This window comes from Cupressus sempervirens, chromosome 1, assembly GCF_028749045.1.
Source record: "Cupressus sempervirens isolate cs-2001-9-10 chromosome 1, ASM2874904v1, whole genome shotgun sequence".
In the NCBI taxonomy this organism is placed as follows: Eukaryota; Viridiplantae; Streptophyta; class Pinopsida; order Cupressales; family Cupressaceae; genus Cupressus; species Cupressus sempervirens.
In genome coordinates, this window is record NC_143118.1 from 597,610,148 (window position 1) to 597,635,732 (window position 25,585).

Sequence of the window (25,585 nt, forward strand, 5' to 3'; positions counted from 1 at the left end):
CATAGCTTGGTGGAGGACGTTCATTATGAATGTCATGATATGATCCAAGTGCACTTGGTGGAGGGCATTCATGTTGAATTTCATGGAATGATCCAAGTATAACTTGGTGGAGGGCACTCATTATGAATGTCATAGTGTGATCCAATAACTTGATAGAGAATATTTAATATGAATGTTAATCATTTCAAATTAGACAGTTTATTAAAGATACACAATATTCAATTATAATTATTATGAACTTACCAATTTCTTTGCAATCATTATTGTCCCAAACTAACCCTAATAAGGGGGACATTACAAAAAGGGGACATTAGAGTCCACCATCCCCGAAATTGCTTGTCCCCAAGCAATCTCCATTGCAAAGAAAGTTCACTCCTCAGGAGGCCTCAAAAGAGAACTATGAAGTGTCCCTTATATTTACAACCAACTCCTATAGCACGAGCAACCATGAATTCACAAAAATGGATGTCTAACCAACAGTTAGTAGGGTGGAAATTTTGTAAGTCATTGTAACCAAAACTTACAAAATTGCGGATATTTTGCAACCAACAACTTTTATAATCAATTGCAAGATAGTAGTTCCAGCCACAGCATGTGAGACAGTCTCTCCTGCTTCTCAAGGAAGGCTCCATCCTCTTATTGCTACTGGAATCAACACTACACGTAACTACTTATTTCAAAATAGATGTATACTATTATAATACAATCTTTAAGAAATACTGTATTTCACTTACAAAGTATCTTTTGGAGCAATAATTCCGATAAACATAAAATTAGATGTAAGAATGATCTTCAGCATACCAGTATTATATGTAAAAAAGAAACTCATGAAAGCTCAAAGTCATTTTGCAGCTTCTTGCGAGATTTTGAGAACAACAATGAAGCACATGTGCAACTCAGCCTTGAATGCACAAACTGGGAAAGTAAAATCAGCACAAAGTCTATAAGTTACCTCCTTGTTTGTGTGTACTATAATAGCTTCAAATTTGACAAGCAACTCAATGTCTGCAAGACGAAACTTAGAAACAAACTATAACTCTGAACATAAAATGCAGCTCAAAGTCTGCAAAATTGAGTTCAAATCCCTTTTGAACAAAGCACCAAAACTCACAATCAACTCAAGAAAATATCGTCACATCACTGTTTGGATTAGCACAAAGTCTCAGACCAACTTGTCTATTATATTAACAGCAATTTAATTTACATCCAAGCTGAAACTCTTAGGGTTCATATACAAATTGCCAGAATTTTCTTGTATTGCCAATAGATAAAAACTACAATGAGTTTCCCTCCTATATGTAGGTGAGGGGCTGAGAGAGAAAGGCGGGAGAGACCCAACAAACTTTGACCTATTGCCTAATTAATTTTTACTTACTCAAACTACAAGTCCTAATGCACTTAACTTGTCATTAGATTATGTGAAATTACGTTACAGGTGAAAAGGTCACTTGCAATTATAACTTGTTTCCCAATTACATGTCTTAGCTGGTCTTAGCTCACATCCACCTATCATGCAGAGATAAGAACATATAGAAGCATCATCTACACCACATCTCTCAATGTCCTAGTAAAGCCGCATGGATGTGATAGCTAACCTAACTATCATGCCTACTAACATCGCAAACACCTTGTAACCATGTATCAGTATGAAATCTTTGTAATTCAGAAGTAGCAAACCCTGTTGGATACATGACAACATGAGGGATAACTGATTGTTGTCCTTGCAAGTAATCTCTTGCTAACAACAAAGTCTGGTACTTGCAACCTTCAATTCTATCTTCTAAAGGTGCAAACTCTCTATCCCACAATGGACGGTATAAACCTTGAGCCACTCTATACCGAAACATCATCAAACCCTTTTTTTGTGGACCAAAGGAGAAGAGATGAGCACTACTTACTATGGAGTCAAGATAAAATGCATCAACCTTCGTCAATGGTTGACCGTCATAGTCTTGGGCAATGCACTCCTCATCACTCCCACTAACCCATCAATGGAATTAGTAGATGGCTCATGCCTCTGATCCTGTAAATCAGACTTGGGTGATCCATGAATTGAAAAACCTAGCACATAAACTGAATTGGCATCTATAGAATGATCAAAACATTCATTAGCAATTGCTGATAAAAAAATTCAGGGAGCTCAAAACCCTCATTGGTTTCATATGGGACCCCTACCTCATATGAATGTCACTCAACATGATCATCCAACAACTCTACTTCAAAAAGTGGTTTAACATAGGATATCTCAGCATCTATCTCAAAACGTGGATTATCGAAAACATGAAAGTTATTTTCAGCATTTTGTTTAGGCCCATCACCCTCTTGTTCTACGTATTCTTCATCTTCAAAAGGACTAAAGTACTTTTGCCATACATCTGCCTTAGAAATTCCAGCTTTATCATCAACAAGTAAATCTTATAAGATCTAATTTGCAAAATCGGACTTGCAGTAACTTGAATCCGCATCACATAATTCATTTTTTACACCCAATTCTTAAGTGTCAATGTTATGGGACACCATACATCCAACACCTTAACGACGAGTAGCTGTTATGTCATGAGTAAGCTCAACATTATGACTGCAGTCATTAATACAGAAAATTAGGAGCTACAACATAACTATCTATAGTATCCTCAAGAGACTCAACCAAAACTTCATCCTTTGCTACCTATCCATTGCCAAGCACTGCTTCAAGCGGCATCTTAATAGGAGAGGAGTGTATCATGTGCCATGGTTTCTGCCCACGGCTGCAAGGTAAATATGTGTGTGTACAAACCTCCTTTGTGGCTACTTCTTCAATGCATTCATGTGTCAAAATGAGGTCTTCCTCAAGCTTCTTTAACTCGTTTTCTATGCATTGGTGGTTAAGACCCTGATAACTTTTGCAAGTGAAGCATAGACCATGTTGTTTACCGTACAGGTAAAGAAAATGAACGCATACAGACAATGAACACGAATAGCAGAATTATATTCGCAATAGTAGATGAATGATGATTTACAATGATCCCAGACGGGATATAAATACTACTGCCGAACCTTCCCGAAGGAGTCTGTCGGCCACAAATATTCTATCCGCTACAAACTATTTACTGACGACGTCGGCTACAGAATACAGAAACACTGCCGAACATCACCCCGTCGGCTACAGAATACAGAAACACCGCCGGACATCATTCCGTCGGCTACAGAAACACCGCCGGACATGATTCCGTCGGCTACAGAAACACCGCCGGACATCATTCCGTCGGCTACAGAAACACCGCCGGAACCATCCAGTCGGCTAACACCATCCCCCCCAAAAAGAAAAGTCGTCTCCGGACGACAATTACAACATATCTGAGACAAATTAACAAACAAAATATATCATCAGAGTGACTACAACAAGAAAAATCTGCTTCTGTCACATCACTTCCACATTCATCCCGTTACATCTATAGCCTCTACTAACACAATACTGTCTCCTCAAGCTGACCTTGATCGCCACCTGTGCTGCTTTCTCTGTTTTCAATTCCATGGTACCCTGAGCCAAGTGTCGCTGCACTGCCTCCAACTGGATGACTAGCTCCTCCCGAGCTCTCTACGCATCCACCAAGACAGCCTCCCAGCCAACACCGACTCCAAGTGCCTCTGGTACACAGATAGTCCATGCCTGCAACAACTTCAACTCTTCTCCACTGATCAGACTCCCACGACTGATATTTGCCACGACTGGGGGTTGCCCCCTGCGGGGTCGAGGGGCAGCGCCCCGGGTACAGGGCGAGGTCGAGAGGTAGCGCCCCTCGCCGTCAAGACCAAATTAGCACTTCGCAACCCACACAGAAATGCACGGAACACACCATTTCTGTCATTTTCTGTCAATTCTACACTATTTCTGGCAACCACTGATGCGTCCCCTTCCCTTTGGCACCATCTGTAACTTATTCTGAACAACTTGAATCTGTAGTCGTTTTTTTTTTTGGCTTGCTAAAAAAAACACTCACACCCATCTTCTACACGAACTCAATGAGAAACAGAACTCCAACAAACTTCCGGTGAAACGTCTCCTCCAACAATGAAAACCAATATACAGACAAGCCTTTCAAGGAACACCAAGCGGTGGAGATCTAAGTCCGCCGTCACCTCGTATCCATCATGCCAAGTCGACCATTGCACAACGGATGTCACTGCTGCTAAGGATTATTACCGAAGGCACAAAGTATGCAAGGAAACCCTGTTGTATGCCCGCAAAAAAGAGTTATAAGCCCGTGGAGGAGAGTTTGCAACGGACCGAGGACAAACCCGTGGAGAGAAGAAAAGGGGTCTCCGCAGAATGAAGTCCGTGGGGACATCAAGCGGAAGAAGTCCGCGGGGACAATGCCCGGGGGACAGGTGTCCATGGGACATCCTGCCCGTGGAGCACAGTCCGTGGGACATCTGCCCGCGGAGCACAGTCTGCGGGACAGGTGTCCGCGGGGACATTGCCCGCGGGACATCTACCCGTGGAGCACAGTCCAGGGGGACACTGCCCGCGGGACAGGTGTCTGCGGGGACAATGCTTGCGGACAGGTGTCCGTGGAACATCTTGCCCGTGGAGCACAATCCGCGAGGAGAGCCTACGGACAACCCTCTACTTGCTTTTTTTTTTTTTAAATTTTTTAAATTTTTTTTCCTTTGTTTTCTTTTTTGTTTTTTTTTTAAAAGAACAGTACCTCAATTTTGCCTCTGACCGTCGCCATTCGGCAACGACGACGAAGTCAGCTGGCCATTCTGTGATAGCGATGGAGTCTTCCTGGCATCATATATTTTGAATTTGGATCCGTTGACTACCGAAGGTACCTTTTGCCCGTCCAAAGTTGATAATCTGATCGCTCCATTGTCACCGACCTTCCGAATCTGATATGGTCCAACCCATCTGGCCTTAAACTTTTCCACTTTGATTTCATTCCGACCGTTGTATGCCTTACGTCTGTTCTGTGCCACCTTCGTCGCCCACTGTGCCTGCGATCGTCGCGCAACTGGATTATTTCCTTGCTGTCGGTGCCCTTCCACTAATTTTATGCTGCGGTGTAAACTTTTCTTTCTGCGCAGTCCATTCACCATGTACTAGATAGTGGGATCTTTCGTTTTTCTGTGTTCAGATTGTATATTCTTCCCCTCAGCTTCAGCCATGGCAGCTTTTCCTTCTTCCACTTCCCTGCATTCCTCCGGACATTCATTTTTCTGTGTTTTGTCACGTTCGTCGACCGTTAACATATTGCAACTCGGAAACAGTTCGTAGTCTTCTATCTGCCAGTGGAACAAACCATTCACCGAGTCCAGGTCGTCATCATTCGATCCTTTGTCAAGTCTTAATACTCCTTCATCTGGTTCCATTCTCCTCTTTGCTTCGTCGTCACTTTTGCTGTCACTTTCTGAATCTGACGATGCTGCCTCCTCACCGACCATTTGTGTATGCAGGTCAATTGTGAATCTTTTGCCTCCGCGCTCCATTGATAGGGTATTTCGTTTCCAATCATGTTTTACTTTTTCTTGCACCAACCAATCCCGTCCCAGAATAGCATCATATCCTTTTCTTTTTAATGGAATGTCCACAAAATCCAATAAAAATGGTTGTGTAACAATTGTTACCGGTTGCGCTTTCAAGATTCCCAACAGTTTGATTCCATGTTGGTCTGCCGTGAGCAACTGAAATGCAGGTGGCCACAATGTCGGCTTTCCCAACTTCTTCCAAGTATCCTCCGGCAACACATTCACGTCGGACCCTCCGTCGACAATTGTGTCCGTCAAAACATTTCCGAAAATCCCCATCTCAACGACTGCCAGGTGCCGTCCGGATGTCAGCGCCAGCAACATGTGATCTTCTCCTCCCATAACAATTTCCTTTTCTTTTCGTCGACTCGGTTCTCCCGATGACTTTTCCTTCTCGAGGCTTGATTCTCCTGCCATATTTGAAAGAGCAAATCGAAGTTGGGGCATGGTGAGAAGCAAATCACTTACCTTTACTTGCACCTCCGTTTGCAAAATTTGTCGTACTATGTTTTGTTCTGCGGAATTCCTTGCTGAAGTGCCGGTGGTGTCCGGAGGTGTTACTGATTGAGATACTTTTCCAACCTCTGCCCGTGTTGCCACAAATTTCTTTTTTTCTTCGGCGGGGTCCGGGTATTCTTTTGCTTGTTGCCGCGTAATTGCCAGAACTTCTTCCTCCTCCGCTCCAACAGTGATCAAGTTCACTCCGGATTTTGCACATTTTGAGTCGTTGTGATCGTCGGGTCCGCACCATCGGCACAATAGTTGAGGTGTATTTGCTGTTGGACATTCCTGCGCAAAATGCCCCCACAAGTTACATGCTCGACACTGAATAATCGGTCGTCCGTTTGCATCATACTGGATCCGGCTTCTGCTTGTAGTGGTATTGTTATTGTTGTTATTCTGTCCACGCCGATTATTCCTATATCCTCCAAATGTAGCGCCCATGACATTCGTGTTTCCGTTACCACCTGATGAGGAAGCCTCCTGTGTGAGAAGCACTTGCGGAGATCCTCTTGTTTTCATGTTAAAGGGGCAGTCTTTTGTCAAATGTCCCATGATCTGACAGATGTCACAGAATTGGTTCTTCGGACACGATCCTTTAGTACGAACATCGGTCTTACATTCCGTGCACCACAGTTCACTACCTTTTGGCTCTTTCTGCATATTTTTAAACTCCATCATTCAAACCATATCCTTCTGTAAGGCACGAACCTTTTTGCTACTACCTTCGTCGTCCCTGCTAGCATCTCCAGCAGATTTGTCGTCATCAGAGTCAGAGGAGCTAGTTTTCTTCTTCTTTGTCTTGTGCGCACTTTCAAGGTCCAGTGCTCTGTTATAAGCATCAGCATATGATGACGGTGGCACAATTTTCATTTTCCTCCGCAACTGTGAACGTAGGCCGTCCACAAACCACCTTTTCTGCAATCCGTCCGCCGGCTTGCTTTCCATTTTGTTTATTAAGTCTTTTAATCTCCTGGCATAGACACGGACAGTTTCGTGCTTCCCTTGCTTGGCATTGAAAATTTTCGCTACGATTTCATTATCATCCCGCAAGAGTTTAAACTCCGCTAAAAACTCCTTTTTAATCTTATCCCATGTATCCAGCTTCTGTGGATCCATATCCAAAAACCAATCAATCGTGACACCCCGTAGGGTTGCCGGAAATTACCTGGCCCATTCGTCGACATTTGTGATTCCATTTGCCCGCCAGATCGTCTCACATGTCTTACAATGTCGGATGGGGTCGACTGTACCATCGCCTTCAAATTTTGGCAGCTTTTCTTTGGGTCCCGCCATCACAACATTGGAGGTCTGCACTCCCGCACCAGAGGTCTGCAGTCCCACACCGACAGTCTGCACTCGCACACTGGCGGTTTGCACTCTCACACCGATAGTCTGTACTCCCACACCGGCGGACTGGTCTCCCACACCGGCGGTCTGCACTCCCACACCGGCGGACTGGTCTCCCACACTGGAGGTCTGCACTCCCACACTGGCGATCTGCACTCCCACACTAGCGGACTAGTCTCCCACACCGGCGGTCTGCACTCCCACACCGGCGGACTGGTCTCCCACACCGGAGGTCTGCACTCCCACACTGGCGGTCTGCACTCCCACACCGGCGGTCTGCACTCCCACACCAGCGGACTACTCTCCCACACCGGCGGACTGCTCTCCCACACTGGAGGTCTCGATAGTTGCGAACCTTGGTGAAGAAGAAGGATCTTCTGAAGTTGTTTCCCGCGGAAGTCTATCCCGGACGAAGAGGTCACTCCACGCTCGTGCTCCCTCGGCACTACGAGCCGTGCAAGTTGATGCTCTTCCGTCTGAATTTTCTTCCCTCGGCGAACACAAATTCAAGAATTCCTCCCGTGCTTCTTCCACCAATTCCACCCGCTGCCGAGTCTCCTCCAACAATTCCTCCATGCTTCGGTTTCCGTCGGCAATCTTTTGAAATCTTCGTCGACGTTCAGCTTGCTGTGCCAGAATTAAATTCTCTTACGCAATACGGATTCCATCTTTTCCCTTCGCCTTATTTCGATCCTTGTTAAGCTGATTTGGCATTAATCTTCATTCCTCCCACCTTCCAGATTCATAAGGCAACGGCGCCAAATGTTTACCGTACAGGTAAAGAAAATGAACGCATACAGACAATGAACACGAATAGCAGAATTATATTCGCAATAGTAGATGAATGATGATTTACAATGATCCCAGACGGGATATAAATACTACTGCCGAACCTTCCCGAAGGAGTCCGTTGGCCACAAATATTCTATCTGCTACAAACTATTTACTGACGACGTCGGCTACAGAATACAGAAACACCGCCGGACATCACCCTGTCGGCTACAGAATATAGAAACATCGTCGGACATCATTCTGTCGGCTACAGAAACACCGCCAGAACCATCCAGTCAGCTGACACCTGTCTTCTCATTTCGCTCTTTCTCATTATGGAAGTATCTATAACTCACTCATAGAATTTAGATGTAGAACGATCCTCATAAGTTGATTTAATAGTTCTACCATACCTGCTCACACTATGCCCATGACTGAAGTGAGTCCCTTTAGATGATTTTTTCTCCTTATATACCCTCTGAATATACCTTACCAACCGAATCTCTTCAATCCTGCAGGTGACGAACAAGTTCAGATAATCATGAAGAGAGTATTGTCCTTTAAATTTATCTGGAAAACCTTGATAGCCCTCAAAGAGTCGAAGAGCTTCCTGTTCACATCTTTTATCTTGATGGCATCTTGGTCAACCTCTTCTCTGGATTTTCCTACAATGCTGTAGAAACACTTATGAGCATTGGTCATTCCAATGATGTAATGTGAACTCTCTGAATATTTAATTCAAACCCGAATAGGATGGCAGGAAAGCACTCTGATACCACTATAATATCTCTTGCTAGTTCTGACCTCACACTGTTGATTAGAGGCTCAAGGAAAATAGTCGAATACTTTGCACACTATATCTGATCTTGCTGATTATGACTTTTGGTTTACCTTGCTATGAGTTTGTATGCTGCAAATGATGTTTTTTTAATGCTTCTAATGATGCAAGATGGGTTATTAATGTGATAAATGTGATTATCAATGTGATAAATGTTCTTGACTTTTGACATGCATAAATGTGACTGAAATTGACTTGTACAGCTAGTCAACATACTATCAAACACTTTCCATGCATCCAAGTTAATCCAACTTGCACTTGCAACAACCGGAAATTATGACATATAGGCTAAGAAGGCTGATATGAGTAAACAAAGCTGTTATTTAAACTTCTGAATTAGATGCATTCATAATTCTGATTACAACTAAGTAATATCTATAACACCTAATGTAGAACAAATGCAATATGATGAACCTAGAGATAGATAGCAGCAGTACTAAATAATACAATTCTCCACAAAGCCCACACACAACAAGTGCAACTCAATTCCCAATCTCATAGAACTTTTGAATCTTGGTGGTACTATAGCCATCTCATTATTCATGGGTATTGTAGCAAAATCATTATTGACGGCTACTGCAGCAAAATCATTATTCATGACTCCTGTACCAAAACACTATTCACAGCTACTGTGGCAAAAGGATAATTTTTATATACAAATAGTTAGCTCTTTAATATTCTAATCTCCAATGAAACCCTTATAAATTTTTGAACTTCTTCACCAATAAAGCATAAACATGTCCTCTGAATTAAGCCATCAGAGTTTGCACAATCAAAAAGGAGCTACACTCTCCAAGGTTGAATCTATAGTGAAACCCTAGGTTTCTTCTTCAAAGCCAATGCTTCTTCAAGATAGACAAATGTTGAAATGATTCCATAATGAATGAAATGACAACCAAATGCCCTTTTGTAATGTTTAATTTTCATTTTTCTTCATCTGCTTTAATTTACTTTACTTCAATTTCTTTTTATACCTTTTTTCATGCACAATATTAAAATATGAAGTATACTTCATTATTCACTTATAACTCCCTTTTTAAATAAAATCTACTATAATTTCTTAATGATATGCACTTAATACATTTAATTAATATTAAAGTATAACTTTAATAATAATAACATTAGAGTTTTGTCATTAATCACTATGAACCCAGGGGTTAACCAAAATATCCATTGTGCATCCCAATTCCTTACTACAAATCGTAAGGGTCCCTCTCCAACAATCATTGACATACTATAAATAGTAAGTCCCTCAAAATGGAACTAGAAACTTCTAAATAGCTCTGCCTCAGAATATACAAACAGTCTAGAGGGCGAAACACTCCCATCTGCCACTTGAAGAGCTCCAGATTGCCCAAACTAGACCCTCTGCTTCACCACAATAGTCTACGAGGGTCATATGATAGGCTAATCCTTCAAACTCTGATGCTCATGAAAATGGTGTCATTACATTTTCCAACATTTCAGATCAATCTATTGGATCTGCTATCACGAATTAGATTGAGCCAAAGCTTTCTCGATGTTTTGGATCTCTGCCCTTGACCCATCACCAAGAAGTAGCATGAACCTAATGCTTGTTTACACAGATTATTTTTTCAAATATATTTTAAGGGATAAAATATAACTACTACTAAAGTATCTAAGTTATGTACATTTGAGGAGATTAAGATGACCAAAGCTTTCTTCACTTCATCACAAATGCAGAATGAAGCAAACAATCTCATCTCGTATGACTAATTAAATGAATAAGGTTTTCATTCATTTATATCTCTAATTTATATAATTCTTGTTTGCCTGAAGAATAAATTGAGTGGAACTAACATCAATTGGGATCCATACAACTAAAATGATTCGTTAACTCATATCTTCAATAGTCTGACTCGCCAGAGTAACATGGAGTCCCATATTCTTCAATAACTCAAACATTAGAGCTGGACTGGACACTCAATTTCTAATTAAATTTAAGAATTGCAGTGCTCATTTATTTCATACTATCCTCTACTAAAAACAATTCAAACACCTCACATCTTTTGATAGATTGTGACAAATATGATACGTGTTTGTCAATTCTTTCCATTAAAATGAGCAAGCATGCACACATTTTCACAACCAATGCATGCCATCAAAGAGGATAAAGTTCAAATTTTTAGCTTGTAAAAGTTTGATTGAAAGCATGAGTAGTAGTGCGTTCCTTCAATCTAAAATAGTCTTTGTTATTATTTGTCCCTATATAGCTTGGTCTATATTACGTGCCTTCTCAGTTTATTTTAGTACCATGTTCGTTGAAGTTAAGAGTCTTGTTAATTTTACGTCACTATTTAGTTCAGTCCATATTATACACTTCTGTTAAAAGCTTAATATCATTCAGCCATTCATCTATCATGTGTTGGAAATTATAGCTGCAATAGAAATCTTTATCTCTGGGCGTTATTACCATTATAGTCACCTTCAGCTGAAAAGGGCATTTATGATAAATTGTAATATTAAATATAAAGACATGTCATACAGCATGCATCAAGACATGGAAATATGAAGAGTCATATTTGACTATAAAGAGTTATGTTTTGGAAATTGAAGAGACCTTCGGTTGGAATGTGAAGAGTCTCTCTTTAGTTATATATTTCACATCAAGTGAAAGGCATTGTACACTTGAACATTTATGACCAATAAAGGAAATCTTCTGCTGTGTGACTGGGTTTTTCCCTTCATTCTAGAATGGTTTTCCCACAGTAATTTTGTGTGTCTCTTGTATCTGTTTTATGTTTTCCTTATTGTTGTTTATCATGTTAATTCTAGGCAAACATCCAACTTCTTGTACCTTGTGAAGTCAAACAAAATGAGGCCATCCCTCGTTTGAACATAGGAAAATCACAATATTCTTCTATTCACCAGTCTATTGTCCTTTTTCCACAGGCATTATTCCTTCCATGGTATTGAAATTTTCTACTCTATATAAGTGATTTCATAGAAAGTTAGTGAACAATTTATATTTAGTAGCCTCAACTACTACTCTAGTACCTGGAAGTGGCTTATATAGTTTATTTTCCTCTTGTCACAACAGACTTATGTTCCCTATGCTATACTGACTGCGGATCCTCTAAGAATTTACATTTTCTGCTACTGAAAATTGTCCACCAGATATGGTTTTCATTTTATCTTTGATCAGACATTTGCAATGCATAGTATTTTCGGGTTATTTACAAATGGACAATGTTGAATCTTCAAACATGAACACAAGGCCATTAGGTTTCGTAGCCAATGAGTCAACAAAAGATTGTACAAATCTTTAAGGTGGGTGGTGTTGGTGTGAGTTTTATGCCACTACAAGATGCATAATCAAATACTTGATATTCTAGAATGATACACCAAATATCTAACCCTCTTTTGAACAAGGAAGCCCATATGCTAAAGAGTTTTTATGGACCATGTGATCAGATGAGACAAACCCAAGGTTCCTTCTTAATTGTGGACTTGCACTCAATTATAATGATGTGAACTGTTAGTAATCACAAAGGGACTTACGTTGTTTATTCATTAGATATCAACTACTTCAACTTCCTCCAACTAAACAAACTGCAAAGGGAAAGGGTTTAGAAAGCTATTCTTCTCCTAGAATGTGAAAGATGATGAATGCCTTCGCGACTCTACCAGACTTAGTTTAGCCATCAACATCAACTAGACTAGCGTGATCTCCAAACATAGATGTAAATTGTTCAAATTATTATCATTTCACTAACATTATCCATCAATGCATATAAATATGCAAGCAATAATCGAACTAAAGATCCTAAATATGCCATTTGACCATGCAAGTCAAACTTACAATCAGCAAGCAACTAGTGGTTGGTCTATGCAAGTTCAACAAATATGCATCCAAAATATCTTCCATCCAACTTGGCACTATTTATAATCAACATGAAATAAAATTCTAATCTAAGTGAGGACATGCAGATCACCATGCAATACTCCAAAAGCCTACAAGTATTCACCATGCACAACACAACAATGACTATTGAGTAACTTCGATAGTATATTTGTAACAATTTTCCAAGAAATCTCCCATCTCTCCTTTTCTCTAATTAATGAGTTACAAATGAGAAATCTTGGCCTTATATAGTTGTTCAAATACAAAGGATGACCAAGATCAATTCAAGATCAAAGGCCAAGATCTATCTAACAAAACCTTAATCCAATTAGTTGCAACAAACGTTAAATGCTTATCTAATTACGTGAAGGTGCCACCTTTTGGGCCAATTTGAAAATTACAATGTTTTTGAGAGCCAATGAGAAAATAGGTTAGGTAGAGACATGAAGTGGGACTCTACATGTACACTTGGCATGATCTAATTGAATGTGCTAGGATACGAGCAGTTGGAGCCTTTTGTGATTGGCAGAAGATGAATGAGTGTCACCTCAACATGCTTATCTTTTAAACTTGATCAATTGTAAAGAAGCCTTGTTGGTTCTATCTTTGACAAACACCTATTTGCTACACGTTTAGATGTTTGACATTTTGTCAAACACTTTGCATGAAAGCTTTATCTTACTGTACTTTATTTTTCAAATTATGTTCTTTCTGTTTGTAGGCTGCAAATAAAGTTATTGAATGCTTTGACAATGCAATGTTGTTATAGAAATGGTATACTAGTTGTTTCCAACTTTTCACCCTTTGGCAAACATTTACATGACTGAAATTAACCATCACAGCCAATAGACATAATGACAAACACTTGCAACACATCCCAATATGCACCTAGAGCCACTAAGCATTTCTACAAACACTTGGCATGATACTAATGACTGAAACACATAACTATAATCTTGGCATTTCATCAAATAGTTGTGGTGCAACTTTATAACTCCTTATTTCAATATAAATTGTTTACAATGACAACTAATAATGGTTGCAATTCTGAAATTCAATTACCATATAAACCAAATTACAATTTGCACCTGCAACCTTGAATGGCGTGTAGCAACTTGCAGCAGTGAATGAATTCCCCGCCACCAAAGTACTATTATTCTATCCCAAAACAAATGCTGCTAGTTCTCAACCACAGCTACCTTCTCTTCATTAATGGCAGTCAAATTCAAATGCAGCCTTACAGTTAAATGCTGCTCCAAAATAGTAGACCGCAGCCACAATGAACGCCTGACAGTGATGTTCCTGCCAGCACCAAAATGATGAATCCCACAAATAAATCACAGGCCTGTTGATAAATGCAAATGTTGCCTTATACAGGAATGCACAGTCCTTAAAAACCACGCCCTTGATAGGAATTTGGCTGCCCAGGATAATATGTATACCTGCAGATTTCTAATGTGCAATTGCAGCAAACAATTGCCCCAAAAAACAACAATATATAACAGACTTTGAAGGTTGGAAGTATGGCGTTCAAACTGGTAAAGTATTGCAGCGAATAAAAGGATAATTTGGTATACAACAACACAAAATTATCAGTCCTGATTGCAGAATTAAATCACAGTAAACAAAGCATAATTCACCATGTCTTTTAATAGTTCAAACTGTGAATCAGAGAGGGGAATCAGTCCTCACAAAACCCTTGTAGAGAACCTTCATCAAATTCACCAAGCTATAAAATCAATAGGATTCTCTTTTATTATGCAACTTGGCTTTTTCCTCACACTTTTCACTAAAGAGCTTTCATCAATACACCTATCAATTAGAAGCTCTCATTTAATAATTTAATACTAATTTGACCACTAATATAAAATAAATCCCAAAATTCTTATCCTTTAAATATGTCGTCTGAAACAAGAGTCACACCTATTATTTCCCCATGTGACCAAATGCACTTTCCTAAAATAGAAAGGGTCCCTCTCAATCATCACCAAACTTGTCATAAATAGAAGGTGCATGAAACTAAGCCCAAACGAAGTCCAATCTGAGTCAAATGAACACCGAACTGGAACATACTGAATTGTGAAGAAGACAAGACCCTCCCATAGCCAAGCCTCTCCTTCAGAAGACTCTATCCACATATAATTGGCCTACAAGGATCACAATAATAGGCTAATCCCTCATACTCTGATCCTAGCAAAAATGGGGACATTACATCAATCTCTTGGTAATGAGAAAATCTCTTGACACAAGATTTTCCTGCCTTAGTTTGATGGTGATGTCACGTAAATTGTTTCATGTTCATGAACATTTCATCCGTGTTCTTGGAAATTTTCTCAATTCGGCTTCTTGACCTTGATATTCTTGAAGTGATGAAGTCCCTCATGTTGTATCGACTCAAAATCTTCAAAATGAAAACCTTGTTTTACTTGAACCTTCTCATATTCATCTCCCTTTGATCTTGCCACAATCTTTCTTTTTCCACGAGCATCTTCTTCCTCCATCTCACCTAGAAAATAAAAGAAGATAAATGAATTAAGTTTACATAGTGATAGATATGGACAAGATTGAAATGTTAAGATAAAACTGCCCTTTCCTACTACATTATTTTAGTGTGATACTTGGATGAAAGAAACTTTACTTGTAAACAATCTTAACAGCAACCGAGCATTGATATCAAAAACTGAATTTCGGATTCAAGTCACGACTTTCTAAGTTGACAACCCTTGTTACAACATGTCCAACAAATGTTTGCCTAATTCCTGGCATGAACCTCTGATCTGCATTTTTTCACTGATCTGCCCTTATTTCCTTTTCATAATTGATTGATTTCAATTGATTTACCTCTCATCTAACCCCTCTCAAGGCCAATTTGATTAAGGATATCCACTGGAAAATTGATTTCAAAGTCAAAATGGACGCTTATGGGCTGGTGGAAATTAGGGGATTGTCAGGACTAACGTCCTGATAGAAGGTTGGAATCCTAACACATAGTAGGATTTCAACCAAGATTGGAATCCTAACACATAGTAGGATTTCAACCTAGTGTCTGGAATACCTACTCATTCACTTGGTCTCCATTTGTCAATTCAGTCCATTGTACATGAATTTCATGTTTTCCACTTGACTCTTGGACTCACTTCAATATCCTTCACTCTGATTTGCATCACTTATTTATTCAAACTCATCAAAGTCTAATTTTCTTCCACATTTTGTTTAAAAATCAGATCACTTTTCTCCAGCTTTTGATTGATCTTCGTACTTCATCCTCAAATTCCACCATATTGGAAATTAAAATAGAAGGTCGAAATCCTAACACATAGTAGGATTTCAACCAAGACTGGAATCCTAACACAGTAGGATTTCAACCTAGTGTCTGGACTACCTACTCATTAGCTTGGTTTCCATTTGTCAATTCAGTCCATTGTACATGAATTTCATGTTTTCCACTCGACTCTTGGACTCACTTCAATATTCCTCAATCTGATTTGCATCACTTATTTATTCAAACTCATCAAAAGTCTAATTTTCTTCCACATTTTGTTTAGAAATCAGATCACTTTTCTCCAGCTTTTGGTTGATCTTTGTACTTCATCCTCAAACTCCACCATATTGGAAATTGAAATTTTGCTAAGAAATGACCCTAAATTTGAGCGAATTCGACTCTGTCCAGATTTTTGCATGGAGGGGCAGATTTTTGGGGTCCCTCGAGACTAAAGTCGTAAGAAGTAGTCGCAGTCTGACGTTGTCTCAGAACTACTTCCACTTAGAAAAATTAACTCCCAAGATCATCAAGCTATTGCCTCCTTAATTTTCATATCTTGGACTTCATTCTCATGACTTTCTTTCATTCTTGATCTGATTCCAGTGGATTTTTCCAAGGATCTGCATCTTTCAATCTGATTGCAAATCCTAAAACTTCACTTCATTCATTTATTCACTCCTCTTGGTTTCTTTCACCAATTGTAAACTTGAATTTAACCCTCATGCTTGATTGGAAACCATCTTATCTTGGGTGGAAATTTGGAGGGTCTTGGAATTAATCAAGGAGAGGGTTGAATTTCGCTAGCTGTCAAGACTGGTGTCCTGAGACTAGATCGGATTCCAAACTTCTCTTAGGACTACTCTCAAGGTAAAAAAATTGTTTAATTGTGTTGTTATGTAACTCATTGAGAGCTGGTTAGAAATGACAGGATCAAGCGGCAAGGCAGAACATAGTATAACATTTATGGATATTTGCTTTCTTATACTTCAAGTTATATTTTACGTATATACTGTCAGGAGTTTGAGAGTAGTTTTAAATCTCTAGAAGCTATAATGGAGATCCTACATTCTAGATGTTCCTAAAAAATTTCAAACTTAGCCAAATTTCAGTAATCATTGCACTTTGTTGCCCCACTTTTCATTCTCTAGTCAATTAGCAAAAGTGAATACTTGTGTTATAGTGAGATGAGTGAGTTCTTAGGTGTGATTGAGTCTAGGTTTAATCCCTTTTAGGTGGAACAAGTCTCCATCAGGTTTCTCCTTTTCCCCCTTTCCCCATTTCTCAACCAGGTGGTTTTTCTTTTTGTCGAAGTGATCTTATGGGTAGGTTAGTGCCTGGTCCGATGGAGATTCATGTTACTCATTCAGTGATCAATTACAAGTTATATCTGTTTTCGGCCTATCACTTTTTCAATAGAAATAGAAGCTTGTGGAAATTTGGAAATCAACTTCTCCTCAACGGGTTTCCAACCCATGAAGATGATTTCCTGCAAAAGGCACTAAATGATACACATGGATCGAAAACTAAAAAATAGCAAGGTATCCTATGGCGAATCAATATTCACTTTGCAATTATGACTTCAAAAAATGTTAAGATCCGTTATGGCTCTCATAATTGTCCCCGACCAAAAACTCAGAATGAACTTCTCCTCAGTGGGTTTTCAACCCATGAAGTTTGTTTTCTGAAAAGGCAGTTTAGAGAGTGAAAAGAAACGATAAGTGGGCTCCTATAGAATCTTTGCACCTCATTTAGACATTTCCGATCCCAAAAAGGAAAATGGTCTAAAGTTCAATTAGGAAAGGAAACGTTGGCGAAGAAACATAAATTGTCTTCTCCTTTGCGGGTTTTCAACCCATGAAGACAATTTCATGAATTCCAAAGAAAATCAAGTCGTTGATTAGGTTGGATCTGCAATTTGTGCATAAAATGTCTCAGAATGATAATAGAAAGAATCTAACCATTATGGAAAAGAGTTAATGATCATAATTCAACTTAGAGGACATTTTCTCACGGAGTACTCTATTGGTAACTTCTCGAAACTTAAAGGAAAACGGGAAAGTAAGTTATGGGAAGATAGAAAGTTACCTTTGAGCCAACGGAACAATGAAAAGACCCCTAGATATCCATTAAACCCTCGCACTTACTATTTCAACGGATATCTCCTTCAATTCATTCATGTGGCTCAAATTCTAAAGATCAACGGATGAATCGAGGCTCCTATATATATGGAAACATAAACAATTGAATAACTACCACTTTTTCTTTGAACTGTTATTCTGTTAATGTGCATAACTTTTTCAAGAAGTCAATATTTGTTGCATTAGCTGTTCCTTTCACCTTCTTAATTCAAATTTCATTCTCAAGGCCATGGCAACCAGATTTGCGGGTTTTGACGGGTTGAATGGAATCAAATCCCAATTGCAGAATTTCACAGATACCTCTCTCCGTTTCTATGACATGGAGGATTTTCAAAAGAGAGTGAAGTCTGAGCGGATTCATCCCATCACTAAGAAGCTCCGAGGATGTGGGTTGGTCAAAGGTAGTTGGTTTTTCGGTTGTGGTTCAAGCTCTGGAGTTGATCTACGAATGTATACACCATTACAACCCAAAGACAAGGCAGATTGTACTACCAGATAACACAGTGTTGATTTCAATCGACAGGAACACTGTGGTGAATTGCCTACGAGTACCGGAACAAGAGGAATTCTTGGACTTGACCTTTGGAGGAGTCATTTCTGAGTTCTCCGCAAAGAAGATTATATGGAGGAAAGAAAACATGCAGACATGGTTCCAAAAACCACGAAGTGCCAAGAGTAAGGTTCCTAAGACCTTTGTTTGGGACCAACCCCAAACCAAAGATCATTGATATCGTGGTCCTCCTACACAGATTGCAAGGTGAGGTAGAAGATTTGAATTTCGTTGAGCAATATTTCTTTTTAGTGCAAGTCATTTGCTTTGACACCCAATATATTGATTGAGCTCATGAGGTAAGCGAAATTCTATCCAATGCTCTTCGTGCCTCAAAATTTTACAATACATTCTATATGTCATCTTTCCTCATCTATACGTTGGCCTCATTACAACTATGGCCAGGCCTCCCAAGAGTGGAAAAATTTCCTAATGATATGAAATCTTATGAGTTTTATCCATGTTTATAGTTGGAAAATAGCTATGTAGAGTATGTAAATGTTAATGATGCATTCACTATGAGGATTTGTAGGGAGCTACAGGGATGTCTAGAAAGGAGATTCAGTCTTGAAGCCATGGCAACCATCAACCAATTTGGAAGTTATTTCATCCAATTCTCATCCTTTTCTTATTTGCGTCTTGCAACTTTCGATGGTTTCCCCTTGAAGCTACCACGATATCCTAGTGATATGATTGTGCTGATTGAGATCGTGTGGCAAGCCATTCAAGTGAATGTGTTGAGTGGGAGTCTTAAGAAGAAATGGTATGAATTCCCCATGAAGGTGGGGGCTTTCAATTGTGACACCTATTCAGATGCCAAGAACATGTTGAGGGTGTTTGAAATGAAGTATAAATTGGAGATGAACGAAGTCTTGAGGACCATGTTCGACTTGAATGGGTACGCAAGGGATGTTTTGCAAATTGGAAGTCTTGCGTACCAATAATATACCCTAATAGCCAACCTGAGTTATATGAGCTCGTTGCCTTGAAAACTAAATAAGTATTAAGATTATCAACTGGGTGTAACGGATCTGCTGCTCTTAATCACAGACCCTAAGACTTCCTATAGCAGGTGCCAGGAAAGGAACATTTGCAGGATAGATTCAAATTCCTTGCTATCATATAAGGATAAAAAAAAATCTGCAGTTGTTGGGATGCAAACACAGTGCTTTGGTGTTTTTAATCAGTGATTGGAATTACTAGGTTGATTGATGAATTCCATTCTGTCATCAGTAGTATATGGAATTGTTTGTCAAGTTCCTGGTAATTGCTTACGTGTTCTTCTAGAATGGGAGATGGCAACAAGTTAGAAAGTTTTCTTGGCACCCGTCAAGACTTAGAATAAGAGACTCTGATTTTTTATTAATCATAGGATATAGAGACATTTGGAGAATTTATAGTGAGTAAGGCAAATGTCGCTCTACTGAAAGGAAACTCCCATTCAAAATAAGTTTGATCCACTATAAAAGGGAACCTTGGAATAAGAACAAATGATTCTATCATCTTAGACAAACTCAATTATTTTGTTTGAGAGGGAGTTCATCAATGAAGATAACTCATGGATAGAATCACTGATGAGATGCACATGGATAAAGATTACATCATGAGACTATAGATCATTAAGATAAACATTTTACTCAAGGCATTTTTGTTCTTCCCTCAAGTCCAAGAGGGAGTGTTAATGATTGTGGACTTAGAAAAGATGCATTCTATACAACCTTATGACCATTCAGATTATTAGTAATGGTTCTCTTAGAAAAGAGGGAATAAAGTGACATCATGCTGTGACACTAAGATCATGGATATTAGCATGGTATGCCTTCCTGACAAAAGGAGAAGCTAAATGATCTGCAATGGTGAATCTTGACTCAGAGGGAGTAGACCATGCTTTATCGATTCCCGAGTAATAAAGAATTTGTAGCAAAAAATCATAAGTATCGTCTTATAAGAAGGTTATATGTCAGAGAGAGTAACTAGAAGATCAAGTTGACTGCCCAAGATCTAGGTCATACAAACTCAAACTGAGTGTACCATGTCAAGATGGTGTATACTCGTAAAGTACAAAAGCTTTCATCAAGGCTATGATGGAAAGATAAGTATCTAGAGCTCTTCTTTTACCTTATGTCTATGATATCTTTCATTTGTATTTTTTATAAGAAGAGTATATGCCTTGATTTTTTTTTCTTTTCTGAAGAATGTTCTTGTAGGAAAGAATTTTTGGATTCAGAGGGAGTCTGACATCTCATCAAGGCAACCTTGAATAAGGAGCTCGGAGGATTTGATATCCAATAGGAGTCTGGAAAATCTAAAGTGAGCAACCATCTGATGGGCCTACCTTTATAAACATCATGGTGTGGAAGCATTTCTTAGCAAACAGTCTTGCAACATCAGTTTGTAGTAGTAGAAAACAATCTTCCAGCACGAATTTGCAGTGATAGCAAATGATCTTTTGGTGTTTTAAATCAGTAGAGGACTACTGGCAAATCTTGAATAGATTCAAGATTGTGTTGTGAAAGAGACATTTTGATGTCTATAAACCACAACTTGAATAAAGAGAGAATTTAATTATTCTCTAGACATTATCCTTAAGTACTAGAAATTAGAAAGCAGGTATTCTTATCAAACCTCTCTGAGAGTGATCATCTTAAGAAAGATCCAGGTATGATTCAATTGTTTTTGTATTCTTATGATAATTTTATTTGTCAGGCTATTGACTGTTATGGGCTTCACCATTTGTATTCATTATTTAAGAGGTGACGATCTCTGAGATAATGAACACTTGTATAAAAGGCATTATGAGAGATGACGATCTCTTAGATAATGTGCTAAATAGTAGAGTTCTACTATAAGATCTAGATGAGTTCAAGATCATATTGTGATGTAGACATTGCTATGTCTATCAATCACAATTTGGATAAAGGAAAATTTTAGTATTCTCCGGATTTATCCTATATTCTGGTAGATCTTAAACTCAGGGTCTTGTTGTGATATAGAAATACTAGTTTCTATGAGTCACAACTTGGATAAATGAAGGAATTAAATTACTCTTCAGATTTATCCTGTATATTATCACTAGCAGCAGTGATTTGTCATATCACAAGTTTAGTAATATGACTTTGTATCATGTGTTCTATGATACCTCGTAGTAAGAAGAGTCAGACAGATATAGAGTATTAATTCTTGCTTAGTCATCTGTATTGGTGTTTCTAGATATAATATCTCTCTATAGGATTATCGAGTTAAGAGGGAGTGTTAAGTATATTTAACCAGAAAACCTACAGGTTTGAAAGTGCAGACCGTACTTCTTCTTCTTACCCTTATATATCATTAAGTTGGCATTAGATTATTTTCCTTAGGAGTTGGTGACTTCTCAAGAAGTAGATTGATAATCCTTAACTAATCTAACACATTGTGTGTGTTAGATGTTATTATGTTTATCTTTCTGATCACCGACTTATAGGAAGATTAATTATGTTAACTTAGAAAGGGACATGTCCCTTTGAGGGACATACCCTTTAGCAATTATATATAGAAAGGTTATCGGTGCAGTTTGAGGACACACAATTACAATCAAGTCTGCTCCTCTAAGCATCTATATCCTGCAATTAATTCAATAATACTCCCATTCAATCAAAGGTTGAATATTCATTATTGTATCAGCATTAAAGATAGGTGTCAACTTCCTCAATATTTATAAAATTATAAGACCATTCTCAGCAATCAAGGACTGAAATAAAAGTCTGAATAAAAGGTTACAGAATTTTAAGAAACTTTACAGGAACAGAGTTTCCGAGCTTCAAAAACTTGGCGGGTGTGTACACGTGGCCATGGAGGAGATACAGGATCGGTTAAATGCTGTCAAAGATTTAGACAGAGAGCATTCTAAGTGGCTCTTAAGATACACTAATGTACATGTTCATAGGCATGAAGAATTAATTCCAATCATTGTCACCGCCAAGGCCTATAAGGCAAAGGTCAGAAAAGGGAAAGAAGGCGAAGTGATTCATATTCCGCCCCTTTCATATTTTAATGTAATAATTGTAATGGACAAATTGGCTCCTTGCCATTTGTCATTTCTGAGGAGATGAACCGAGTTAAGTGCCTTTTGTAACGGTCATCTCGTAATCCTATATGTACTAGATTGAAAGATTAATAAAAGGTCGGCTAATTTTTGGTGTGAAATACTAAATATTGCAAAGACAATTGAATGGTATTTTATGTCAATTATTTTCTGTTCCATTTTGATTTATGTTAGTTTTATGCTTTCTCTTTTGTCTGAATTTAATCAAGGAATGAACAGATTTTCACTCCCTTGTTTCGAAGCAGCAAACCGAAGATAATAGTATTGTTATCATAGGTTCAAGAGAAATCTCTTCTGTCTTTTCTTTCAAGTCAGTCTTTCAATCTCTATGGTTAGTTTCCTGCTGATATCAATTTAGTTTTAGTTAGCATGCATTATTGAATCGTTAAGCCTTACGGGTTCATAAGATGTGTGAATTCATAGACTTAACCAATCTTAAAATATCAACTCTTGCCTAAGTTAGTTCCTGTTTAGACCTAGCTTGGTTTACCTCTCCTGTTCTCGGGTTAAGAACACACCCCATTTTAGATTTAGAAGTAAACATAATTTATTGCAAATCACAATGCAATAGGGAGCTATACCTAGGAATTTAGAGGGAAGTTAGTCATTTCAAAACAACTTTCCAACTGTTGTAACTAGATGTTCACAAATTTGGGCATTTGAGAGTTAAATCAAAAGGTCAATCTGTTTAACAACACACTTCCAAAAGTATTCTTTTCTGTAACCTTTCCTAACTTTAAAAGATGAATTTGATACTAGAACAAGGATTTTCCAAGAATATTTTTTATTTCATTTCCACGTTCTTGACTAGCTTGGCCCAATTGTCACCCATATTCCTGATTAACTTGACTCCCTAGCGAGCCAAAGTTGCTCAATCCCATCTCTTCAACTTGGAGACTTAAAAATTGTGACTGAACTAAGACTACTTGGGAAAACTACCCCACTGCCAAACGAAAAAGAGTGTGTCCCCATTTACAATGGGACAATGGTGTGAAAACCTCACGACATGTGGTATGAGATGTCCAAGAGGAAAATCCCAAAGAATTAAGCTAATTGAATTAAATTTTTTTATCAAGGATCAAACAAGCTATAAATTGGCCTTGAAACCCTGTAGAAACAGATTTTAAAAGGGATTCTGAATCCTCAAATAAATAACTACAACGAAATAGAGAAAGACCAAATAGTAGCCTTACCATCAACAAACGATCAACAACCTAAAAAATCCTAACAAGACAATTTTTCAGTTGCACCAACAATAAGCTATAGCCCCTAACATCAATGTAGATCTACTAGAATTGGTTGACTATAGTCAAAAAGTCTATCTTACAATTTTACAATTTAACTTGCTTTGCTAGATTTCCACTTTGAGGACAGTACAACATAAAGGATTAAAATTTGGTGATTGTGTCTACAATTCATAATGCAAGTTGGTTTAAATGTCATAGCAAGGAATACATAAGTTAAACTGGTAGTTAGAGAAAACATGAACGAGTTTAATGGGACAAAACAAATAGAATAAGTCTCTAACTTCCTTGGGGATGAAAGGACATCCTAATGCCCCTTGAAAAGAAAAGAAAATGTTTTTAGGATAAATAAAATATATATAAAACATTAGAGCTAGACCTAACTTAGAGGGAGGGCCTACAAACCCCTGCCTTTGAAAACTATAAAAATGCTTGTCTACATTTTAAATCACTAATAGCATCACACAGTGCTAAAGATGATAAAGGCATCCAAGCTTGTCAAAAAATATTCTATAGGTTTTGATTGAATTCAAACATTTGTTTCAGCTATTATCTCTGTTGTCCCTAATTTTAACTTATGAAATTACAGATAACCTATCAAGATTTTGAGATTTTTAGGCTCCAAACACACTTTCCAAGGGGTATTTCAATCACCTTGGCATCTATTATCAACCCTAAGTCCTACACCTCCATGTTTGTCAAGTTATAGTGTCTAAAAGTTGGTTTTTCTTTCGAATTCGGAGTTTAAAGGTTGCATTGCAAATTTGTCTTCAATGTAAAATCTTTGGCATGTAATTGTAAGTAATTGTCATTACAAGTTAAAATGCAAGTTAACATTACTTGCACTTGCAATCGCTTTCCCAATACCCGATTTTACACTGTTTTTTATGTTTTTGTTATGTTTTGAAGTTGAATTACTTAAAGTTTGAACAATTTTTGGGTTTTGGAGTTACTATTAAAAGTTAAGTAATATGTAGTTTACTTGTAATCGGATTTTATATACTAGATTACAAGTAAGAGGTAGTGTTTTAAAAGCAAACACTTAAAATAATACCTATAAGAACAACCCTTTATTCTTTATATTTTCTTTTTTAAAAAGAAATAAATTGTAAATCAACTTTTATAAGTTGAAATACACGCATTGATTTTTTTGTCATTTGAAATTTGTTTTGACTTGTAATGTGACCTTTGAAACCCACTCAAATTAAAAACACAACAATAAATAAAGTATTTTTATATGTTCGGATGGTATGTGTGTCATTGCAAGTAAGGTTTTTATCACTTGCAATGAAAGAATTTTATCATCTTCTACTTGAGGGAACTTTGTAGCAAAATGACCTATCTAAAAATATTTAGAACACTTGAAGGCTAACTTACTTTTGTATTTGTGAGATTCTTTCTTGGCCTTTCTCACAAAGTGGGCTTTCCTTGCATCAAATTCATTGCTAGAGCTATCGCTTCATCCAAGTTCTTTTAT

The 25,585-nt window shown here is 38.1% G+C and overlaps 1 protein-coding gene across 3 annotated transcripts in view; it reads right to left on the reverse strand.

The window, feature by feature from the left end:
• Window positions 1–25,585, reverse strand: part of LOC149578856 (putative uncharacterized protein YDL057W) — a 143,535-nt gene that overhangs the window by 39,569 nt on the left and 78,381 nt on the right. The window contains exon 6 of one of the 3 annotated variants that reach the window (XM_089832176.1): window positions 14,566–15,339. The exons of the other annotated variants lie outside the window; for them this stretch is intronic. Coding sequence (XP_089688302.1) covers window positions 15,167–15,339 — 173 coding nt within the window. The 3' untranslated portion in view covers window positions 14,566–15,166. Of the gene's footprint in view, window positions 1–14,565; window positions 15,340–25,585 lie in introns of those variants that run through there. 3 annotated transcript variants of the gene reach the window in all.